This window comes from Halyomorpha halys, unplaced genomic scaffold (assembly GCF_000696795.3).
Source record: "Halyomorpha halys isolate HHAL.00 unplaced genomic scaffold, Hhal_1.1 Scaffold961.1, whole genome shotgun sequence".
NCBI classification, from domain to species: domain Eukaryota; kingdom Metazoa; phylum Arthropoda; class Insecta; order Hemiptera; family Pentatomidae; genus Halyomorpha; species Halyomorpha halys.
In genome coordinates, this window is record NW_027105140.1 from 98,037 (window position 1) to 118,663 (window position 20,627).

The window sequence follows — 20,627 nt, forward strand, 5'->3', positions numbered from 1 at the left end:
CAGTCGCGGCAACCGCAGAGAGGAGGTTGTATTGACACGCCTAAGACTAGGACACACCAGGCTCACACACCTTCAGTTAATTACAAAGGAGGATCCACCCAGATGCCAGAAATGTAATCAAAGAATGACAATAAATCATATCTTCAAAGAGTGTGTTTTCTACGCGAGAAGAATAAATGAACTGGGTATACCTTCAAATATATCAGAGGCCTTGGGAAATCGAGAAACATATTTAAATAAGATTATCTCTTTTCTGAAAATACAAGGACTATTTGTGAATATATAATGTATATATATGAATGTATGCGTATGTAAATGTGTATGTGTGTATATATATGTGCTTTTTTGTATATTATGTATTTTTTGTATACTTTATATATTATGTGTTTGGTTTTTTATATGTTATGTATTTTTATCTATCTATTTTATACATATATATGTATATTTTTTTTTCATTTATATAATTGAACACTGGGTATGTACATGAGTGGGGTGTTGGCGTTGATGACCGGTGGGTTTTACGCCTTAATTTCGGAATAAATAAATAAATACATTTACATTTACTATGCATGTTATTATGTTTAATTATGCATGTGTTATGTTTTCTTCTTTTCCAACAATTCTACAAGTCTAAGGATAATTGTACCGACATTTATATTTATTTCTTATCCTGACAAGGGTGCCGCAATTTTGTTCAAGCCCAACAGCGGTGTCCTGAATTTTTTTATCTTAAGGTGCCGTAGCAAAAAAAGGTTTGGAAACCGCTGCCCTAGTGACTCGAAGCGAAGCCAACCACACCAACCTTCTTTCTCGGTGCGAAAGGTTCAGATACCAGGCAGGATACCCAAAACTACTTTTTTGTATTTAGTCATTGCTTCCATGGCAGCTAAGGTCTCAGAAGGCGACACCAACAAGAGTCAGTTTATAAGGGACTTGCGTTACTCTAGTTCAAGTGAGGCGTTACGTTGAACATTCTTACTATTTTATACCAAGAAAGGCGACAACCTTATAAAACATATCCTTCCTTCTTGTTATATTCAAAGTGGTCGGTGGGCCTTGTATTCTGTGCTCCTGAAGAGAACCGGCTATTCTTGGTGACAGCCATTCTCAGTTTTTCCTACTAAGCTACCATTCACAGTTTCTGCCATCTGGCAAGTCACTACCTTCTCCCATGAAGGAAAATTTAACATCAATAATTTCCCAGTTTCCTAACTTAGGGTCCAACAAGTCTTTTTCCTCTCCTAAAGTTCGTGTGTCCAACGAAACAGTTGACAGATCCGTCCCGAGTGGATATTACACCTCACTAATATTCATCCTCGCCCTATGATGGGTTTCCCCCGAAACGCGTTCCTTTTATAAACATATTCCCTGTTGTGTCCTCATTGCGATTCTCTGAGAGTCCTCTTGCATCAGCGCTGCAATATCCTTTAGTTAAGTCAGACCACCGGAACGTCAGGTATTGCATTCGGCAATCCTTATGTTTTGGAAGAAGAGGGTTTTTTTTGTTCATCATAATTAACAAGCGAGCTAAGACTCCAAGTAAAGACCTTCTATTCTAAAATTAACTCCGAACTAGTCAAACCTTTTAAGTTAAGCTAAGCCTTGGAGCAGAACATTCTTTACTTTACTGGAGGTAATAAATTCTTCTTTACTCAAATATTCCTGCGTTTATGTATTTCTCTACCTTATGGACGTAGAAATAATTTCAATTAAGTATAGGCATAATTGTTTCGATATGCCGTAGAATGCTTAAAACTTAAAATTTGTCTTTTATAGCTCGTTAACTACATAAAGAGTCCCTTTGAATGTTAGAATAACAATACGTTTTACATTACTTTCTTTTGGCAATGACAAGTCATCACTTAAAAAATCTTCACTTAGCATGATAAGAAACTCAATCAAGAATGGTAGTTAGAACGAGGATAGAGGGAGAATGAAAAAACTGGATCGCCTTAGTAAGTACCCATTTATAAGTAACCTCATATGTGAGTATCCACGGATACAGGAAATTCAAATTGATAAGATTCGGATATCCGCCGTGTCTCTACGTTGTCCAGTACGAACAGAGCCTTGGTCACCTGATTTGCCCATAATGCATTAGCATCATGTGGTTATTAAAACTTTTAGGTTATCTTATGAATGAATAAAAAGTTACTTAAAAGCTGAATGTCTAACAAAGCTATTGAATTAACATGGATGTTGTTCTCATTTCTGGAAAACCAATTAACAATTAGTTTCCATTTATTCAAATCTTTGAATAAATAGTAAGTGTACATCTGTTCAAGATAAATTAATGAATGATCTCAAATAACCACAAAATCCTAAAAAATTAAGAAATCAAAATGCTGAAGGAATGAAGATTGTTGAAGTACTTGGCAATGCCTTTCTTAGTGGAACTGCAACTTGGGCTCTCCTGGCAGTGAAGTCATCCTTTCAATATGATTCATTATCCTACAGTTTTTTCCTATCAATAGGAGTAAGTGGGCTCTTGGCTAACGGTAGGTAATCACTATTAAGTAAATTTATTTGTTTAATTTAAGAAAAGCGTAATATCTTCCTTGTGTACATAAAATCCTAATATTCGTTGTATCTCGTTTGAGTTAGAATCCAACGCAAGGGTCCCCTAATCGCTCACTTGTCACTGGCAACCAGTTGATCATCAGGGCCCTATTTCATAATAAAGTACAAACTAATACTATTAGTCTTGTAGATTTATCTTAATTCAATTACACAGACTTGTACAATAGTAACTTGTACTTTAGTATTTTTTAATTCCTGTAATATCATTAATAGTCATCCCTATCATGAAAAAAATAAGTATTAGTATTATTACCACACTAGTTTCTACACTTGTACTATAAACTAATACTATTAGCTTTCATAATGAAATAGGGCCCTGGTCGCCGGTAGTACCATATTTCCTTAGGCGACCATATAACAGCGTGTCAAAATCCGACATAGAAGATCAAAACCAAAAGTTTTGAAAATATATATACTGGACATGTACGTTCTGATACACCTTCTTACAGGAAGTCTTAGAATTATTGTATAATTATTTAAGTGAAAAATATCTTCAAATTAATGATTTATTGATTAAAATTTCAATTTTACTGAACAATTACGTTTAGGGGTTTCCTCATTGAAATTTCAATCTGATAATAAAAAAATTATATATGGAGGATTATTTCACCAAAATAATGTGTATGACACTTTAAAAAAACACTGAATTAATTTAAATATAATCAATTTAATACATTCAAAATAATTAGCACATAAATCAATGCTGCCAATTCTCAAAAATTATCCGTTTTACCGCTCTTGGAGAATCGTTTTAACTGAATAATTGTTACAGTTATGACTTTCGAATTATCGGTTATGACTTTAGAAATTTCGGTGAATGTCACGTTAACTGTACATTTGTCCTGACAGTGAACTATCGTACAGTTTCCTTTATTGCGGCAAACCATGGTCTAACTATTTGTTAGTTACAGTCATTAAAGCATCAATAGTAAAACTGTCGTGACAGTAATATCGCATTTGGTCTGGCGTGATCGTTAGTAGAACAAGTAATGTCACTGAACTAATAGTTGCGTCAAATGCTACGTTTAACTGTCATATGTATAAGCCTTGGCAGTGAACTCTACTGCTCCAGAGACTAGACCTCATTAAGTACCTTTTCCTAGAGTTTGCTTCGGTTCGGAAGTAGAATATCCGTTGACCCCTTATGTGATCGTCGTTATCTACAAATTCACCTTAGCCTATGCACCCTGACCAACCAAAAAATGTTATATATTTGTAACAAATATTAAGATATCTTTTTAATACTTTCTTCACTTTTCTGTTTCATATTTCTGAAAATATATTGCTCCAGCACAATATTTTTCCTAGGTGTAAAATGCTCGATTAGGCTGTTAATACGTAGTTCATAACAGATTGTCGAGGTGGCTGTGTTGAAACATATCTCTCCAAAACCACCTGACTCCTCCAATTGATAATGTTAGGTATTCTTGACCAGGCCTCGATGCGTGAAGGTATGGGTGCTCACTTAGGGAAGGTAATTGATTAAGTAGTGAAATGATAGGATGATAATTCCTACAGGGTACTATTCCTGTAGGAACGAAGAAGGATTGCAAGCCCGGAGGGTAACCAACCGCCGGATCTTGCAGGAAGGTGACTTCGTTCTACCGGGTACTATTCCTGAAGAAACGAAGGGGTAAGTAAACCCGGATGATAACCTGCCGCCGGGTCCTACGAAATGATGAAAGGTAGAAAGGAAAGATACAGAGAAGACAAAGAAATGAAAGACACTTTAGTGCGTGTTCGTGTGAAACGAAAAAGATATATATGTAACGATAATTACGTTCTTTATTCTTCAATAGAACAATATTTACACTTACATACATTACAAAACATTTATAATTTACAGTTTTTTCAGATAACAACACACGTTCTTTTTAAATTAATTCATTGTAATTGATCATATGGCGAGAGGTTTCAAATGGGTTTGCCACTAAAACAAATGTAAAATAATGTAACTTTAAATGAATTATAATTAAAAATATATTTAAAAGAAATATACTAAAGAAATAAAAATGTTAATAATAATTTCGACAGTGGCAAACCCATTTCAAATACTCTCTTTGCAAACGTCAACTATTGCCGCTGAAGACGTTAATCATGCCACCACAACACTATACATTTTCAAAACATAGTACTAGAATTTACTGATCCCCACTGTATAAATTGTGATCCTCTGCCTTCTGAGGAAGTATTTCTCGTGAAGCAAGCAATACACTAAGATTTCACAATTTTGGCCTAGTCTAATATCTGGGCTATTAAATGCCATCGAAAAATGCTACGTGTAAGACATTAGCTTTCAGTGGATCAGCAGATTCTATTGGAATTTTTACTAATTCAAATGATATATCTATATATATTACAATGTCTTATATAGCTGTTACATGTTACAATTAATTTATTTACAATGAATACCAAAAATATTAATAAACAGCGTTTGCTTGTCACCAGTAGTAGTTCCCGTCTTTGGTGTTAGGATGCGTCGTGCCAAGGCATAGTGGTTTCAGCGGCCGTAATAGTTACAGTGTAGACTTGCAGGTAGCAGTGTCGTTTCAAGATTGTTCATAATCAGGCCGTTGTACCTTTGTAAGGTTATCTGGGAGTTTCATTGTTGATCCAACTTTTTCTTAAAGATACGAATAATAAAGATCTAGTTATTCCTTATCCTCTACAGTGTGGTAATAGGGTATTTTTCAGTCTTAATTCTAAAATGCCCGTACTCATCGTAGCTATGAACGTAGGTCATTTACATTTAAAATTTGTAAACCCCATATAACTTTCCATCGCTTCACCTCGTACTCAACTTGTAGGATTCTTTTAAACAAAACATTAAATTTATTCAGCTTTAATACATTCAAAATAATTAGTACACAATTCAATTATAAATAACACCAGAATAATCATATGCAACCTTCTCCAGTGTTGCCAGTTACATGTCTTTTAAGAAACATCACAACAAATAATAAAAATATATCGTTTTCTACAATGAAAATACATTTTGATACTATAACTTATAAATTGATATATTTTAATACAATTACGATATCATAAAATTTTGCCCCCCCCCTCCTAACATATTGTTAGGCAACGCTCTGGTTCCCTTCCATCCGGAAAATTCAATCAGATTGTATTCGTCAAGCTTTCATTCCGTAACTCAACATAAAATTTCAGTTAGTAGTATAAATAGAATAAATCTATTAAATGTCAATAATATTTTGATACTCATGCTTCTGATATATCTACCTAAAAATTTCTATTTAACCTTGTTTTTCTTTGTCAATTTTCAGTTGCAAACAATTCTAGAGTGACCCGCTTCACGAAGTCAAAATCCCAAAATTCTTTGACGTTCGCTACTGCACTGCTTTCGACAGAATTTTGTCTAGTAGCTGGTATGGACAAATCACTAGCTTCTTCCAATTTGATTCTTCCACTTCTGAATTTGGTAAGGCAACTATGATGACTAACTGTCTTAGGTAACTAATCAGATTTTGAGCAAAAAACTATTTATGTTATACTCATCGTATGTATTTTATATATAGTTATACTTACTAGTTATATTTATAAGCCATTAAAATCGATCTTTTCGCCAAATTTCTTAATTTACTGATGGTTAAGATAGTTTTGTTCAGTGGTGTATTTTCCAGTGTGGGAACGCTTACTATCTTTTGAGAATTGAACAACATCGGCCGATCCCGAATACCTCCGACTCAGAAAAAAACACGAGTCGCCTATTAATATTTAGAATTTTTAGAAGAAGCTGAGTACGAACGCCGTTCTCATGCGTTTCCGCCCCACTACACCACTGGTTTTATTCCACATGAGTTGTGGAGAAGCAAAATCAGGCCATTTATTTTTTTAACAACTATTTTCGGATCAGCTGCCGATATTTAAACTACTTTGGAAATAAATTTGTAAATCATTTTTAAGGAATTCTGAATACCAAATTTAATAAAAAATTAAAATAATTTGATTTATTTCATTTTGTAAAGAAAAATGAAAGTCAATGAATTAAGAAAAAACTCATACTTCTTAAGAATTGTTAATATAATTATTAAACGTTAATATCAAACAATTCTATGAAAATAACAACTTTTAATAATTAAGTAATTTTTCAAGATGTATTTTCATATCAATCCCCAAAAAGTATTTCAATTTTTACTTTTTAATGAAATAATCCTCCGAAGACCCATTTGTCCCAAGGGTTGTTTTGAATTATGTCTATCCTTTGTAGATTTTTAAGGTGGAAATAGTGCTGGGGAAAAAAGACAACAAATGGATTTATTCTCTTTTGTACCTTCTCGCCTCTTATTTAATTCTTCTAAGTAAGTTCTCATCACTGTACTAAAATTTTATTGTAATGTTTCACTCGTAACCCTGTTTCATACTGTATTAAAATGTCATAATTATTACTACAGGTTCTCTGATTAACAAATGAATAATAATCAATGCACAATCCGCTCTAGACCCTGATTACGATTACACTGGATACTACTTATTTTTTTAATTTCTTTAGACCAATAATGAATTGAGGTCAACAACCTCACCTTATCCTTTAGTAAACAACCCTTCTCAGATATTCTGCAGCTAAGATCACGAGACGTTTACTTGCTCTTCAATACCCTATCTGGCACTTAGGTCTTAGCGTTTATTAATTCCATCGCTCTCCGAGGGATCATATTTTATACTTACCTAAAAATGAGTCTTGAGCCTGTAGCGCAACTCTTCGGGCTCGTCGCTGATACTTCCTCTTCTTTTACTTTCATGGACTGCATAACAGTAGGCCTTCACGAGTATCCTCAGTTCTCCAAAGTTTTATTTAAACTTTCTAGCATACCATCCAACTAGGGATGTAGTGTTCTGTAGTTCTCGTCTTTCTAATTTTAAGGACCTTCTTGAAGACTTGGAGTCAAAGTCCTTGGTTGATAATCAAGTTTTTGGTTCGAACTTCTTGTTTGATTGTTGTTGATTGAATAAACTTCTTGGTTATAATGAAAACTCCTAATCGGCTGAAGATTTTTTCCTTCAGCGACCGTTGTTGCTTCTTGATTTGAAAGATGCTGGGCTACTCGCTCAAATATTGCATGCAATTAGTATATACTGGTTTGCACCCTTATTCAGTGAAAAAGGCACTACTGTTCGATCGCAACATTCCACGCTGTGCTGTTTCATTGCACCGAGTGTTTGGTCTTTTCAAAATAGCTTAAGTTAACTGCATGTTCATGACAATGGAAGTTCTTAATAAAATCAGCGCGAGTGGCTCGTAAGGTGTTCGACGTTTGAATTCCGTCCGTTCTGTAGTTTCATTTTCCTCTTAAACTGTAGAATTACAACTTTCATTTACAACCCTGCTTCGAGTAGAAATTAATATTTTCGGATTAGTACTTAAAGTTATACACTCGATACTCATTGTATGTATTTCATATGTCATGGAAATGTATAAGGGGATAAATCCAAATTTGATTTTTTTTTTTTTTTTAGGAAACCTCAAAATATGCATAATTCAGATGATTGTTTTGTTTTTTCAAACAATTATAATTGGATTAGTAGTCCTTGAAATACAATTGTAAAATATCGTTAAATTATTTTCCTGGCACTAAGGTATAAAAAAAATTAAATAATTTTGATTTATCCTACTTTGCAAGGTAAATTGTAAACGCGTCACCAATAGAAAGCTATAAATTACGTTATTAGAACTGTTATAACATATTCAATTGAGACATGGACATTCAATAAATGTATTGCAGAAAAATGGACGAGATTGAAAGAAAGATATAAGAAGAACCCTCGGACCATTACCAGTTTTCGCTCCTTGAATCTGAAAGTTTTTCTTGTTCTTAAGTCTCGGATATACCTGGCGTGGTGTCAGATATTCCAAAATTCTACCTATTCTCAAACCGTTTATTTGTATTAGCTATATTCGTCACAATGTTGTTGCTCTTGTGATTCTTGAATCTTTCGCAGTTGTAGGCAATATTTCTGCCAGTTTCTTTACTGCTTTAAATTTCAGAGGTTTCGCTAGTTTCTCCGGGCGTTCGCGCTAGTTTCATACACTGTTGTAAGTTCTAGATTACGCACTCAAACACCGATAGTCATGTAATCTAGGAGGTTCTCTGGAACCGTAGAATAAGAAAACATAACTCGTCTAAGTCAAGAAATGTTTGCACTGAATGTTGCTGCGATTCCACACAATCTTATTTTCTCTTAATACACTGTGTTCAGGATAGCTGCCCCAGCTGATTGTCGCCGGATCTGCTCTCGAGGTGGCCATGACACTCTTAGGGTACCCTCTGGTTCTGGGTGTGACGTATTTCCTTTGCTTACATTTGTAGGTTTCGGTATTTTTATATGATCATTTTGGTAGACCTCTTGCCAAGGTATTAAAAATACATATTCATAACTATTCTTTTATAGGCAATCCTCAACTTCTTTTTCAGGAAAAATTCAATATAAATTAATATTTTTTAAACTACAAAAATTGTCAACCGGTAGTTGAGGAAGCATTATCATTATATTGCAAGGAGAATAATATTTAGAAACATAGAAAAAAGCTTATATCATTTTATCTTAACAAATTTCAATAACAAAATTTATATAACAAATTTCAAGAACTTACTCCTAAAGTTTGTTACCAGCTGACGAAACGTAAGGATGATCAAAAAATGTTAGAAACAGCAAGATGGTACAGTGCAGTACTTATGTTATGTGCGACCAATACTCATGATTTGAAAATTGGCTATCTACTTACCTTTGTTCTTCTGTTGACTGATCCAAAAGTGAGCAAGTTTTCATCATACCTGATGGCAGTAAGTATTCTATTTGCAGTGTCAAGTCTGAATGCATTAAAACGACTTTCTTATTATATGTGAATATTATTTATTTATATATAATTAATAGTTACTGAAAAGAACATTCTTAAATGATTACAAAAATGTATTGTAGCTGAATCCATATTTACTACTAGGAGCCTTCCAAAACATTTGAGAATTTGTGTTTTACAATCTATATTGATAATTATTTTCATTTCTCAACATATTCCAAAACCACAATGTTGCTTCCTCCAGTTTGATTGGTAAAGTGCTGCTTTCTTCCAATGCCGAATTCTGACCTTCTGGTGTCTTCTCGGTCTGGTGCTACACATTTCTTCAGTGAATTACATAAGGTAATTAAGGGATCCCATCCTTGTAGCAGTCAATTCCAGGGTAATTAATCGCATGGTCCAGTATCATCCATGAAAATAGCTCTACTAAATCTTGAAATCTTTAAAACCAGACCTGCCCTGTCTCGATGTGCCGACCACTGTCAGAGTTTTAAACCATCTACATCTTTCAATAAATTTTTGTTAGTGTTGAACTAAAAATTTTAGAATAGAATTGGGATTCGTTCCTCTTTCATGAAATTCATTGTCTATTCATACCTCATTTGTCAAAATCCGAGGGAGAGGGAGAGGGAGGGAGGGAGAGAGAGAGAGAACCTGTGTGAGGCTTTAATTGGAGTCTACTGGGCTGTATTTTACTTTTTGTTATAATCTGGCACCAAAGTCACAGGTCACCCCAGAATGATTCTCGGAATTCCATATTACGTTTGCCATTCTGTTTCAACATTTAAGGTTTCTCTATCCTCATGATGGGTACTGTGAATTACTCTTATGATCGTTGTTTTAAAATGTGTTTTTATTTTTATTTCCCATTATTAATTTATTTGTCTTTGAGGATAGCCCCTATACAAGTAGCATTGGCCACAAATCAGCATAGTGGTAAATTATTTATTTCAGATAAGGACATGGACATATTTTTTCAACTTTGGGGTCGCTGATCAAATTAATAATTTATTAAATGCTGTTTTAAAGTAAAATATAAAATATGTTTGTTACTTATAAAGACAATGTTAAGGCATTCTTAATTCAATCCTTTTTTTTATAGTAAAAAAAATTAGGAAAACATTTTTTTTTTTTTTAACTAATCATTCTATTTATTCCTATTTGTTTCCTTATCTACCTCCTAGAAAATGCTTTGAAAATTTGAGAAGAATGGATAGACAAATAACTTAGAATAGATGACCAAGGAAATTAGTAACATGGAGATCATAAAACAAAACATTCAGTGAAAAATCAAAGTAATTTTATTATTAAATCTGGTTTTGACATTTGGTTATAACAAAGGAAAATTTACAAGCTACAAGAAATTAAATTTTATTGTTCATTAATACAGTTCTTATTAAGTGGTTTTCATGGATATGGAATGTGTTGTAATAGCCATATTAGTATTATATATTAAAATATATTATGGAAATGTTAATAAATGGATCATCCATTCAATTGGTGCTTCAGGCTTCAGTTTACAGACATTGTTCTTTATCAACAAATCATTTAAATACTTCTCAAATTTGATCCCTTTAGGTGGTAATAACAACGACTAAAAATAAAATAAACCTCATGCACTACTATAATTGTTGACTAAACTTAAAATATAGTAGGAAGATAGTCTGGGTGGTGGTCAATAAAGGTACAAAATAGAATCTAGTTATTGGTAACCAACATCACCCCAATTTAAAGGGCTTCATCAGACGGTCTTATATCACTTTTGAAATATTTACTTAAAACAGGAGGGAGAAACTTTAAGATATTTTAATCAAGCAATATTTAGAAAGCACCTTAAATTGAAAAATGGTATGGCCTGGTGATTCCAGATGAAGCCCTGCAAGGTGCGGCAAAATGTTGGTACCAATAAATATTTTTTTTTACTATTTTGTACCTTTATTGACTGGAAGCCGGACTATCTTCTTACAATATATTACATATTGTCAACTTTTAATCTAACAATAAATGTAAATTGAATAAAAATCATTGTTACCTTCAACTTCATTAATACTGTTCTTGATTTTACCCTCAAATGGCCTTTACAATTTTTAGAAATCTAGAAAGAACAAATTCAATAACACTTACTAATAATAAAAATATTTCTGTGAAAATGTGTTTTATAAACTGTATTGATAATGTTTTCATTTCCTAACTAAGACATAAGGCTCTATCTACATACAACAGTGATATAGAGGAGTGCTATGTCATGGATTTTTGTTGCTAAATTAAAATTACTTTTAAAAAATAATCGATATAGCTTAAATTTTTTGAAATCTAGAAAGAACAAATTCATTAACACTTACTAATATAACATTAGTAATTCATTGTAAATTATATTGAACTACTGTTTGCCATTCTATCAACTTTTGGTCAGTGTTTCAAAATATCAGCTTAATTATAATTGATCCAAGGTGTACAATAAGAAATCAAACAATATTTCTGTGAAAATGTGTTTTATAAACTGTATTGATAATGTTTTCATTTCCTAACTAAGACATAAGGATCTATCTACATACAACAATGATATAGAGGAGTGCTATGTCATGGATTTTTGTTGCTAAATTAAAATTACTTTTAAAAAATAATTGATATAGCTTAGAAAACACAATTCACAACAATTTCAGTTTGCTCTTTAAATCGTATTTGACTTGAATTTTTAAACTTTCATAGGCCATAATTGAATATTCGATAATAATATTTTGTAAATAAATTATAGATAGAGTATTATTAAAAAATATACTCAAACACTTAGTAACATATTATGATAGAATAAATAAATAAGCTTTTAAAGACGATTACATAGTTAATTAATAGTTTACCTTTGAAACGGTTTCATACACTTGATGTGTAAAAAGTAAATTAGTAAGGTGTACATCTGTTTTTCCAATGAATTCTAATATCTCCATTGGATCCAGAAGAGCAGATATAGAATATTGTTTAAGATATCGATCAAGTTTAATTAATTCACGTTCTGCTGTTAGATATCTGAGAAAATACATTTAAACTTGCAATTACTCAATTATAAATTTTAATAAAAGTCTATTAAAATAAGATGAAATATATTATCAATCATATTTCATAAAAAGTTGAGATAATTCTTTCGCCTAGATATAAGCTTAATCGTATGTACAATACGTCAAAAATCATCAAAAGCCAAACAGGATTTCAGTGGGTTTTGATAATAAACGACACATATATACTATGTTTAAGATTATGACACACTACATTTCAAATGATTTTTTCACTTGATTGATTTCAATTTTTTTTTTTGTTTCCTGTCTTCATTGATATTTAGTGGACAATATTTTATATTATAAAATTAAATAGATTTAGACTTACAATTAATGATTGGACCAGATGCTGTAAATTTTGAAGTTGAATTACAGGTAAAAGTAAATTAATTTTATTGTTTCAATAGGATTTTAATATCCTGTATTGCCATAAGGCAAGGTAGAATGAGAGGAATTTGAAAAAAAAATTTAAGGATAATTATTACTGAACAGGTGACCAGTTTCTCCTGAGAATTCTCAAAATATAATTAGGCCAGTGAGTAAAAGCGCAGCTATGAAAAAAATATTCAATCCTAGTGTATCAACTAATCCTAACCATGGTCCTAGCAATCAAGAGTTGTGAATTAGTTTCTCAGTACCTCGTGATTACAACCTTGAGGTTTAGTGTATAAGAAACTTGGGAAAGAACATAAATATTCAAAATAGTCTGTTGAGCCCATCATATACAACCATAATCCTTGGATTTTACCCATCATTGCTCTAAAACTCACATGTTCAAGGGTGTGTACGTAGAAAGAAAGAAAAATATTTTAGGTTTTCAATTCTATCTCAAAAACTAAGCTGTAACCTCAGTGCAATGAATGATGGGAAAGTTTTCTTTTCTGTTTTACCATGACATATTTGTAATTTCGATATCATACAGTATCTTAATAAGAACAATACCAAAATTTTCTTCGATCCACAGTTAATATAGGAACAGTATTTTTATCTCAATTCCCTAAATAATAATAATTAATCCCATAAGTGGCTAGAACAGATAGAAATAATGAGGCGAGGGGAGATTCTATGAATCAATTTTTCAATAAACTAAGGCCTTTTTTTTTTTTTAGAAATATTCATACTTAAAACAAAACAAATTTCATTCTTCTTAATAAATTAAATTTATCTAGACATAACTTTTAACCAATATAAGTGATTATTAAAATTGGCATAACCCTACATTGTACATTGTGTGGAGAGAGCAGTAAGAATCAATCACTGACCCACTACTAGAATCTACTACTCTATAAAATTTATGACCAGTTCAATAAAAGAACTAACAAATATGTCATAATTTGGTCGCCATACTTAGTCTTAAATAAGTTCATAATCCAGTCCTTGTTGGCACAATGGCAAACAATCTAAAGTTTTTAAAGATTTCTGGAGAGTAAATCGAGAAGTATTTCATTCTTCTTAGTTATACTAACTTATAAAAGGAAAAAAATCACCATTTAAAATTTTATTCTTGTTTTTAAATACTATTATAATACTTAATATACTCAACTTGATATTTAGCTTAACATTGAAGTTTTCAAACAATGATTTTATTTTAAATTTTTCTTCTCTTATCCAATTATTAAAATCCTCTTCCTTATCACAATCTAATGTTCTAGGAATAAAAATTCCACCTTGTATTTGTCTTATTTTTTTGCTGTTATTTAATATTGCTGCTACATCTAACTGATTTTCTTTAGTTACTACCTAAAATAAAATAGGTTTTAGTTAAATAGAAAAGTATATTTGTAAGTTTTCAAACTAAAATTATTTATAGTAATAATTTTTGTGAAATCAAAAACAATAGGAAAATTAAAAATACATGTACTAAATTATCAAATCCTTTCTTTTTAATCTTTCCTGACACTTTCAATTTTAGTCATATTGTTGCTTTGCTTGAATAGATGTACACTATATAAATAAAAATATAGTTATTTTGTTATTGACGTTTTCTATTTAATGTACTATTGACTGTGTTTACTTTTTGACAATACTACTAGCTTTGAAACAGTATATAGAGGGACCACAACAGGGGAAGAAAACCTTTGTTTACGGTAATACCTTTGCAACATATTCATATCAAAATGAAACTAAAACTTTTTTTTGTTAGATGCACTACTGTTCAAACAAAGCAGCAGTATGTTCAATATATATACCTTAGTTTTTGAACATAAATCACTTCTTTTGGATATTTTATACCATTGCCCTCCTGGTGTGAATGAGATTTCTTCGGAAAACAAGGATTGAATACCTATTTAAAAACATAAAAAAACAGCAGTTATATAAAATACATATTGGGCTCTCAAGCTCAACAATTTAGATTTAGGCTTGGCAGAATAATGTTAAAAAAAAACAAAATTGAAATCCGTATAAAAAAATAAATAGTACATAAATTTGTATTAGTCTTATTTGTCTGGCATTTCATTGGACCATAAATTACTTTTTTCATTTGAATAACTTTGGATTTGTTACTCTTTTCTGGGTCAATAGAAATGATAAAAACTTCAATAATAATAATAATAAAAAAGAGAAATATTCTAAGCAAAACCAAAAATCTTTAGGGAAGATCTGATCACTCAATAGTCAAAAGGTTATAAGAGAAATGCATAATATTTCACAAATCCTTACATACTGTAATACAACATTTTATTTTTAAAATACAAGTTTTTAATGAACAATCGATATTGATTTTTGGGTAATCTACTAAAAAATGAGCATAAATATTAGCATAAGTATTATTGACTAAAAATATAAATTAAGTATATAAACGTTAGGATCGACAATCTTGGTTCATAACATAATAATAACATGGTTTCTTATATCTTAATACATTATCTTCAAATGTTAATGCACTAATATGCCTCTTCTCGACCAAGGGCAGTTTCCTTGAAAATATTAAATTGTGCCCATTACTTTCTGTAAGGTACAATAAACAAAACAATTACTCAATTCTTTAATATCTTAATAATTTAGTTTTCAAAATCTGAAAAAACAGTTTTTGACTTTAAACTGCCATTAACTTGTTAAAAGCTAACAACAAATTAGTGTTGTCCATCTATCACTTTTTCACTATATAAAAATTTAAACCTGCACAGGTTTGCTAACAAAAGCATTGTGGTTTATGAATATTTTTTAAAAAGTATTTTGTTTTTATTAAATAAATAAAAAATTAGTATCCTATTCTGTCTCAACACTTTGTTTTTTCATTAGTCCAACGTTTCAGCCTTTCTAGCCATCTTCAAGGACATCTAAATATTTAACAGCTTATATTATATCTTCATTTTTAAACATTTACAACAACATCATTATTCACTATATAATATAACATACCTTCAACACAAAACTCCTCCTCACATTAATTTACAATTTCTATTGCAGGCTATTCTGCCCAGGTCATTAATATAATACATTTTACATTTTATACAGTTTGAAAAAATCTGGTTTCAGATTATAACAGTGAAAAGTTTTCTAAAATTCTATGTCATGAGGGACGACCAGGTTATTGAAAATTTAAATAAATAAATAACTTAAACAAAAATTTTATGAAAGGCAAATAAACTTAATGAAATTACCCAACAACTCTCCATCACATGATACTTCATTTGTACTGGATATAGGATTGGCACCTTCTTTTGTAAGACTGGATGAAATGCTTGATTCAATATTTTCTAAAGTATTTTTATCACTAAATATTTTTTCATGTTGGTTTGGAAAATTAAAGGATTCTTGAGGATTCTCATTTTCATCTGAAGTAATGTTGTTAATGGGTACAATTTGTTCATGTTCATTTGATATATAATTAATAGATGAATATGACTCAGGAGGATCATATACACCACTTATACTATTCCTTATAAGAGATATTGTTTCTGCATTTAAAGGGTTGTTTTCATTGAGATAATCAACCTTTAAGTCTTCTGAGTTATTAGAAATGATTGCTCTAGATTTATTATTACAAAAAACTTCTTCCTCAAAACTCATTTGATTTTCATTGGTTTCTTGTTTCATATGATTGTCTAGATCAATGGTTTGTGCTTCACTTCTGTATAAACAATTCACAGCATCTCCAGAATAATTTTTAGTTAAACTTTGTGATTCTTCTAAGCTGGTTATACAAGAAAATTTTAATTTGCTTTCTCCCAAAGGTGTGTAGAATTTTTCCTGAGCTGAATGAATTGAATCTATACTTTCTATCATTTCTTTCTTTAAGATTTGATCGTTTGCAAACTGGCTATTTTGGACATCATTTATTGAACCAAAAAAGCTGTTAATCACAACACATTTTTCATCATTACTTCTATTTTGGTCAGACCATTCAAAGTCTTCAGGATCTATGTAATTCATATTACCCAATATAATAGAGATAAGATTTTTGAAACTAATAATGTTTGTTCCACCAATTTCAATAATTTGGCAGTTTAGATATTTTTATTAAATTACAAACAATTCTTGTATGTATGTGTTTTCATTATTAAATTTAAATTTATCAAAACATTAATGCAGCATAGATAATAAAAACATGAATTTTTCAAAACTTTTTTTTACAAGTCAAATCAACTTTCAATAAGTGTTACCAACTAAACAAACAATAATACTTATAGTCAAGTAAAATATTTGTAAATAGTTTGACTTCGGTTTTGAAAATTTTCATAAATTTAAAAGAAAAAACTCTAACTTATTGCCATCATCTATTCTATAAATATATTTATATAAATATTGTATATGAATGTATATGTATTGTTTAAGTAAGCTTTCATATTGTAACAGGAAGGGTGGACATCGATAAAACTGAAACCTAAGTAATTCTGTTATCACTGCATTTTAGAATAATTAATGTTTTAACCATATAAATTCTCAACAATCGAAAAGAAGTATCCAGTTCAAATCAGTGCACTAACTTATTTCAAATCCCGACAAAGGAAACAAATGCCACCTGCTTTGTCATTGCCCGCTTCGTACGTGAAAGCTAAGCATCACAAAGCCCTATTCAGGAATACGTTTTACTCTCATTAATTACTTCATATTCAGTCAACTTAATGATATCTGGCAGTTTTGTAAAAGGAAGGTAACTTCTAGATAGCAGTGTGGATGACAAAAAATACAAGAAGAGAATGAAGGATAATATAATATAGGCTGAACCCAAGGTCTATGGTTTTTTTTTTGTTTTTTTTTTACCAGGGTCTATGGATGGACTGTAGTCAATCTATACAGACATTGGGTTTAGTAAGCTTGCGTTTAGTTTCTGCCTCAATATGTATTAATAACCTAATAGCTTTATTATAACCCAGATGAAATTTCTCATTTCAGAAAAAAATATCAATTATCATAAAGAATAACTTTGAAGATATATAAAATATCTAATGACTGTAATTAAGATGGCACGGGCAGTAGACTTGGATGCCCTAGCCTCATGATTGAGCCCGCACTGGAGGAGTGAATGAGAGTAAGAGATAAAAGGATTTAAACACACTCGACTCTCTGTAGATTATATCACCTCACCAACTTTCCTGCAATTCAATACTTAAGTCTAATGGATGGAACCTCGTAGTACGCAATTGAATGGATAATTTAAATTACAAACTTTGTAGGATATAGATGGAGCGCTGAGTTCTAATCACCTTGTATAAAAAGGAAATATGAAATACTTGTCGAGGTGGTTGAGTTTAGTTCTGACTCCAATTTAAGATGTGAGGTATTCAACATCGGAATGCCTCTACAATGCGTATTTTTATATAAATAGGTTGCTAGTTAGGAGATGAATTGATAGGATGAGTTTTACGAGAACTAGCGGTAAAAACTCGAAGGATGGAAACTTCACTACGTAAGAAATTAGCCAACAGGTGTGAAGAGAATGGGAAGTCCTACAGGAACTAGATGTAGGTCCCTGAAAAATGAAGAAAAGGTTTAGGACGGAAGAGAGATCCAGATTAGGTAGAAGCGAGATAATAGTCCAATATAAATTTCCAAAACTTGCAATATATTCAGATTCACTATATATATATTGTTAATTTTAGAGGGTAAATCCCAGAAGGGGATATTCACACTTTGGTTTATAAATTTTGTGCAACTCTATGAGCTATTTAACGGCACTGAGAGATTCTAAGCATAAGACGTATAAGCTCTTTATTCAATCCTAAGTAAAGATCAGAAGGTAGCTTGAGTGGTAAAAAACAGATAGTAGCGATTGGGAGGGTAGAATCACTTCCATTTGGCTTTATATGGGTATCTCTGGTGATTCCGAAATGAAATGTATTGAGGTGTTCAGAGGATATTTAAGTGTAGTGGCGAGCTTATCCCAGTGTCCACCGTGCACCAGACAGCCATAATCAAATCAAGGGAGGAAATCAAGAGTTGACAAGTTTTAAGTAGAGGATAGCAGAGATGGTTGAGCGACGCTATCTAAGAGCTAGCGGAAGAACTACTACTTCATCGCAGTCCTAACAGAGAGCATTACTCACAATGCTCCAAAAACTATTATAATAATTTATTCATTGGATTGTACATAGTTTAATGTTCTGATTTATAAATCATTTAAACATTATCGTAATTGTGAATATATTATTTCAATAAATAAACGCAAACAAAAAGTATAATGATACACAGTAAATTAATTGCTCACTGTCCTTTACATTCTTAGCAGATGTATTAACCCTGAGTATCATCTCTTCACACCTCTTGAGAAATAGCAAATAGTCACAATGGCTAATTATTTTGTTCTACTATTTTTTGATATAACCTGATGTGTTCTTATTTCAAGTTAATTCTTACTGGTCACCTCTTCTATCCTATACTTTTTTCCTTTTCGTAAGGAACTTTAGCGAGTTTTTTAAAGTCCTTTCTTACAGGCAACACCTCTCCCCTGGCTTTTGCATTATTAGCAGTTTCATTACCTCAGTGTACCATCTCTTCGGTACCAACAGCATTCTGTTATTGGCTCTGTTGCTTTTCACATCTCTATACAGTGTTTTATAACTATTTTTATTGATTAACTTAATTACAATGACAAACATCTACACGTGGAAAGACAATCCTCAGATCTTGCAAGGACCCCATTGACGAACATGACAGATTTCAAATACCTAAGAAATATATTGTTTAAAAATTCCAACAAAACGAACAAACATTAAACATTTACATGTTCAATATATTATTCAAGATGAAGGCCAACAAACCCAGCACATCCACACCCACTACAAACAAACCAATCCTAAAACTTCAATGAAATTAAAAAAGTCTCTTTAGAGAATAACATCAAAAACTTTAACATTTGTTCTAATAAGGATGAAAATAAAATTTATCTCACCAATTTCGAGGATTATGATGCTACCCTTAATCTAATAAAAAACGATGGTTTTTTTTATGGATCAACCAATAAAATCCATTGAAGAAGTCCTCCTGGCCTGCCAATCTGGGCTTGAAAGCATTTGGTAGATACAAAAAAAAAATAAGCAAGGTCAAATAATGTGACCTGTACCATTTAATAGTGATGACAGAACCAACCACTGCTCTAGAACATTTTAAAACACTCGGTCCAATTGACTATGTGTACTACTGAATAGAGAAACTGAAAAACATTGGTGACCCTAAGCAACGTCATAACTGCAAGGAATTCGGACACACCAAAACTAGTCTGTGTCCGCTGGGGCGCCAACCACAAAATTAGGGAATGCTCCAGAAACACCCCATCCAAGTGCGCATGCTGTGAAGCTCATGTGGTCTCTTATACCCAGTGCACGAAGCGTAAGGAATATATTGATCACAAACAACTTTGAACTCGCAATACAAGACACTTATGATCAACAACATAATCATAAACAACCTCATCAGACAAATAACTTTCCTTATGTTGCAGCAGAAAATGTCCCTTTGGCACAACAACTACGCCTCACAAACACTGACCCCAAAACCTGGAAATTAGTATGAAGTCATCATAAAATCTAATCCAGATCGGTGAAAATCCACTGAGGCCACCTGACTGCTGCATTGAGAAATACAAAAAAAAAGAAATCATCTGGAAAGGATAATACTCCATATATCCTACTCAAACAACTCCGGAGAAAGATCCAATTTATCTCCTTAACATGTACAACTCCTGCTCACACCTCAGATATTTCCCAAAGGAATGGTCATATGCTAGTGTTGTTCCACTT

At 31.7% G+C, this 20,627-nt stretch overlaps 2 protein-coding genes across 13 annotated transcripts in view; one reads left to right on the forward strand and one right to left on the reverse strand.

The window, feature by feature from the left end:
• Positions 1-20,627, forward strand: part of DNApol-eta (DNA polymerase eta) — a 113,450-nt gene that overhangs the window by 50,106 nt on the left and 42,717 nt on the right. For 2 of the 12 annotated variants that reach the window (XM_014431278.2, XM_014431276.3), the window contains exons 1-3: positions 2,071-2,498; positions 5,865-6,019; positions 9,210-9,380. The exons of 1 other annotated variant lie outside the window; for it this stretch is intronic. The gene's annotated coding sequence lies outside the window, so the exon portion shown is untranslated. Of the gene's footprint in view, positions 1-2,063; positions 2,499-3,997; positions 4,347-5,864; positions 6,051-9,198; positions 9,437-20,627 lie in introns of those variants that run through there. 9 more of the 12 variants (XM_067048700.1, XM_014431274.2, XM_067048701.1 and 6 more) reach the window with 9 other exon arrangements.
• LOC106687407 (uncharacterized) lies at positions 10,722-16,887 on the reverse strand. Its single transcript, XM_014431279.2, has 6 exons — positions 16,050-16,887; positions 14,634-14,728; positions 13,988-14,184; positions 12,253-12,418; positions 11,427-11,489; positions 10,722-10,988 (listed from the first exon to the last, which is right to left on the reverse strand). The coding sequence occupies exons 1-6, from the start codon at positions 16,819-16,821 to the stop codon at positions 10,857-10,859; spliced, it is 1,425 nt and encodes a 474-aa protein (XP_014286765.1). The 5' UTR covers positions 16,822-16,887; the 3' UTR covers positions 10,722-10,856.

Bases quoted from the DNA above. Each gene is read 5' to 3' on its own strand.
- LOC106687407 (XM_014431279.2), bottom strand. From the start codon at position 16,821: ATGAATTACATAGATCCTGAAGACTTTGAATGGTCTGACCAAAATAGA. The intron at 14,729-16,049 runs GTAATTTCATTA...GTTTTTAAATAG, and splicing joins ATGTGATGGAGAGTTGTTGG to GTATTCAATCCTTGTTTTCC. The intron at 11,490-12,252 runs GTAAACTATTAA...TGTTCTTTCTAG, and splicing joins TGTATGAAACCGTTTCAAAG to ATTTCTAAAAATTGTAAAGG.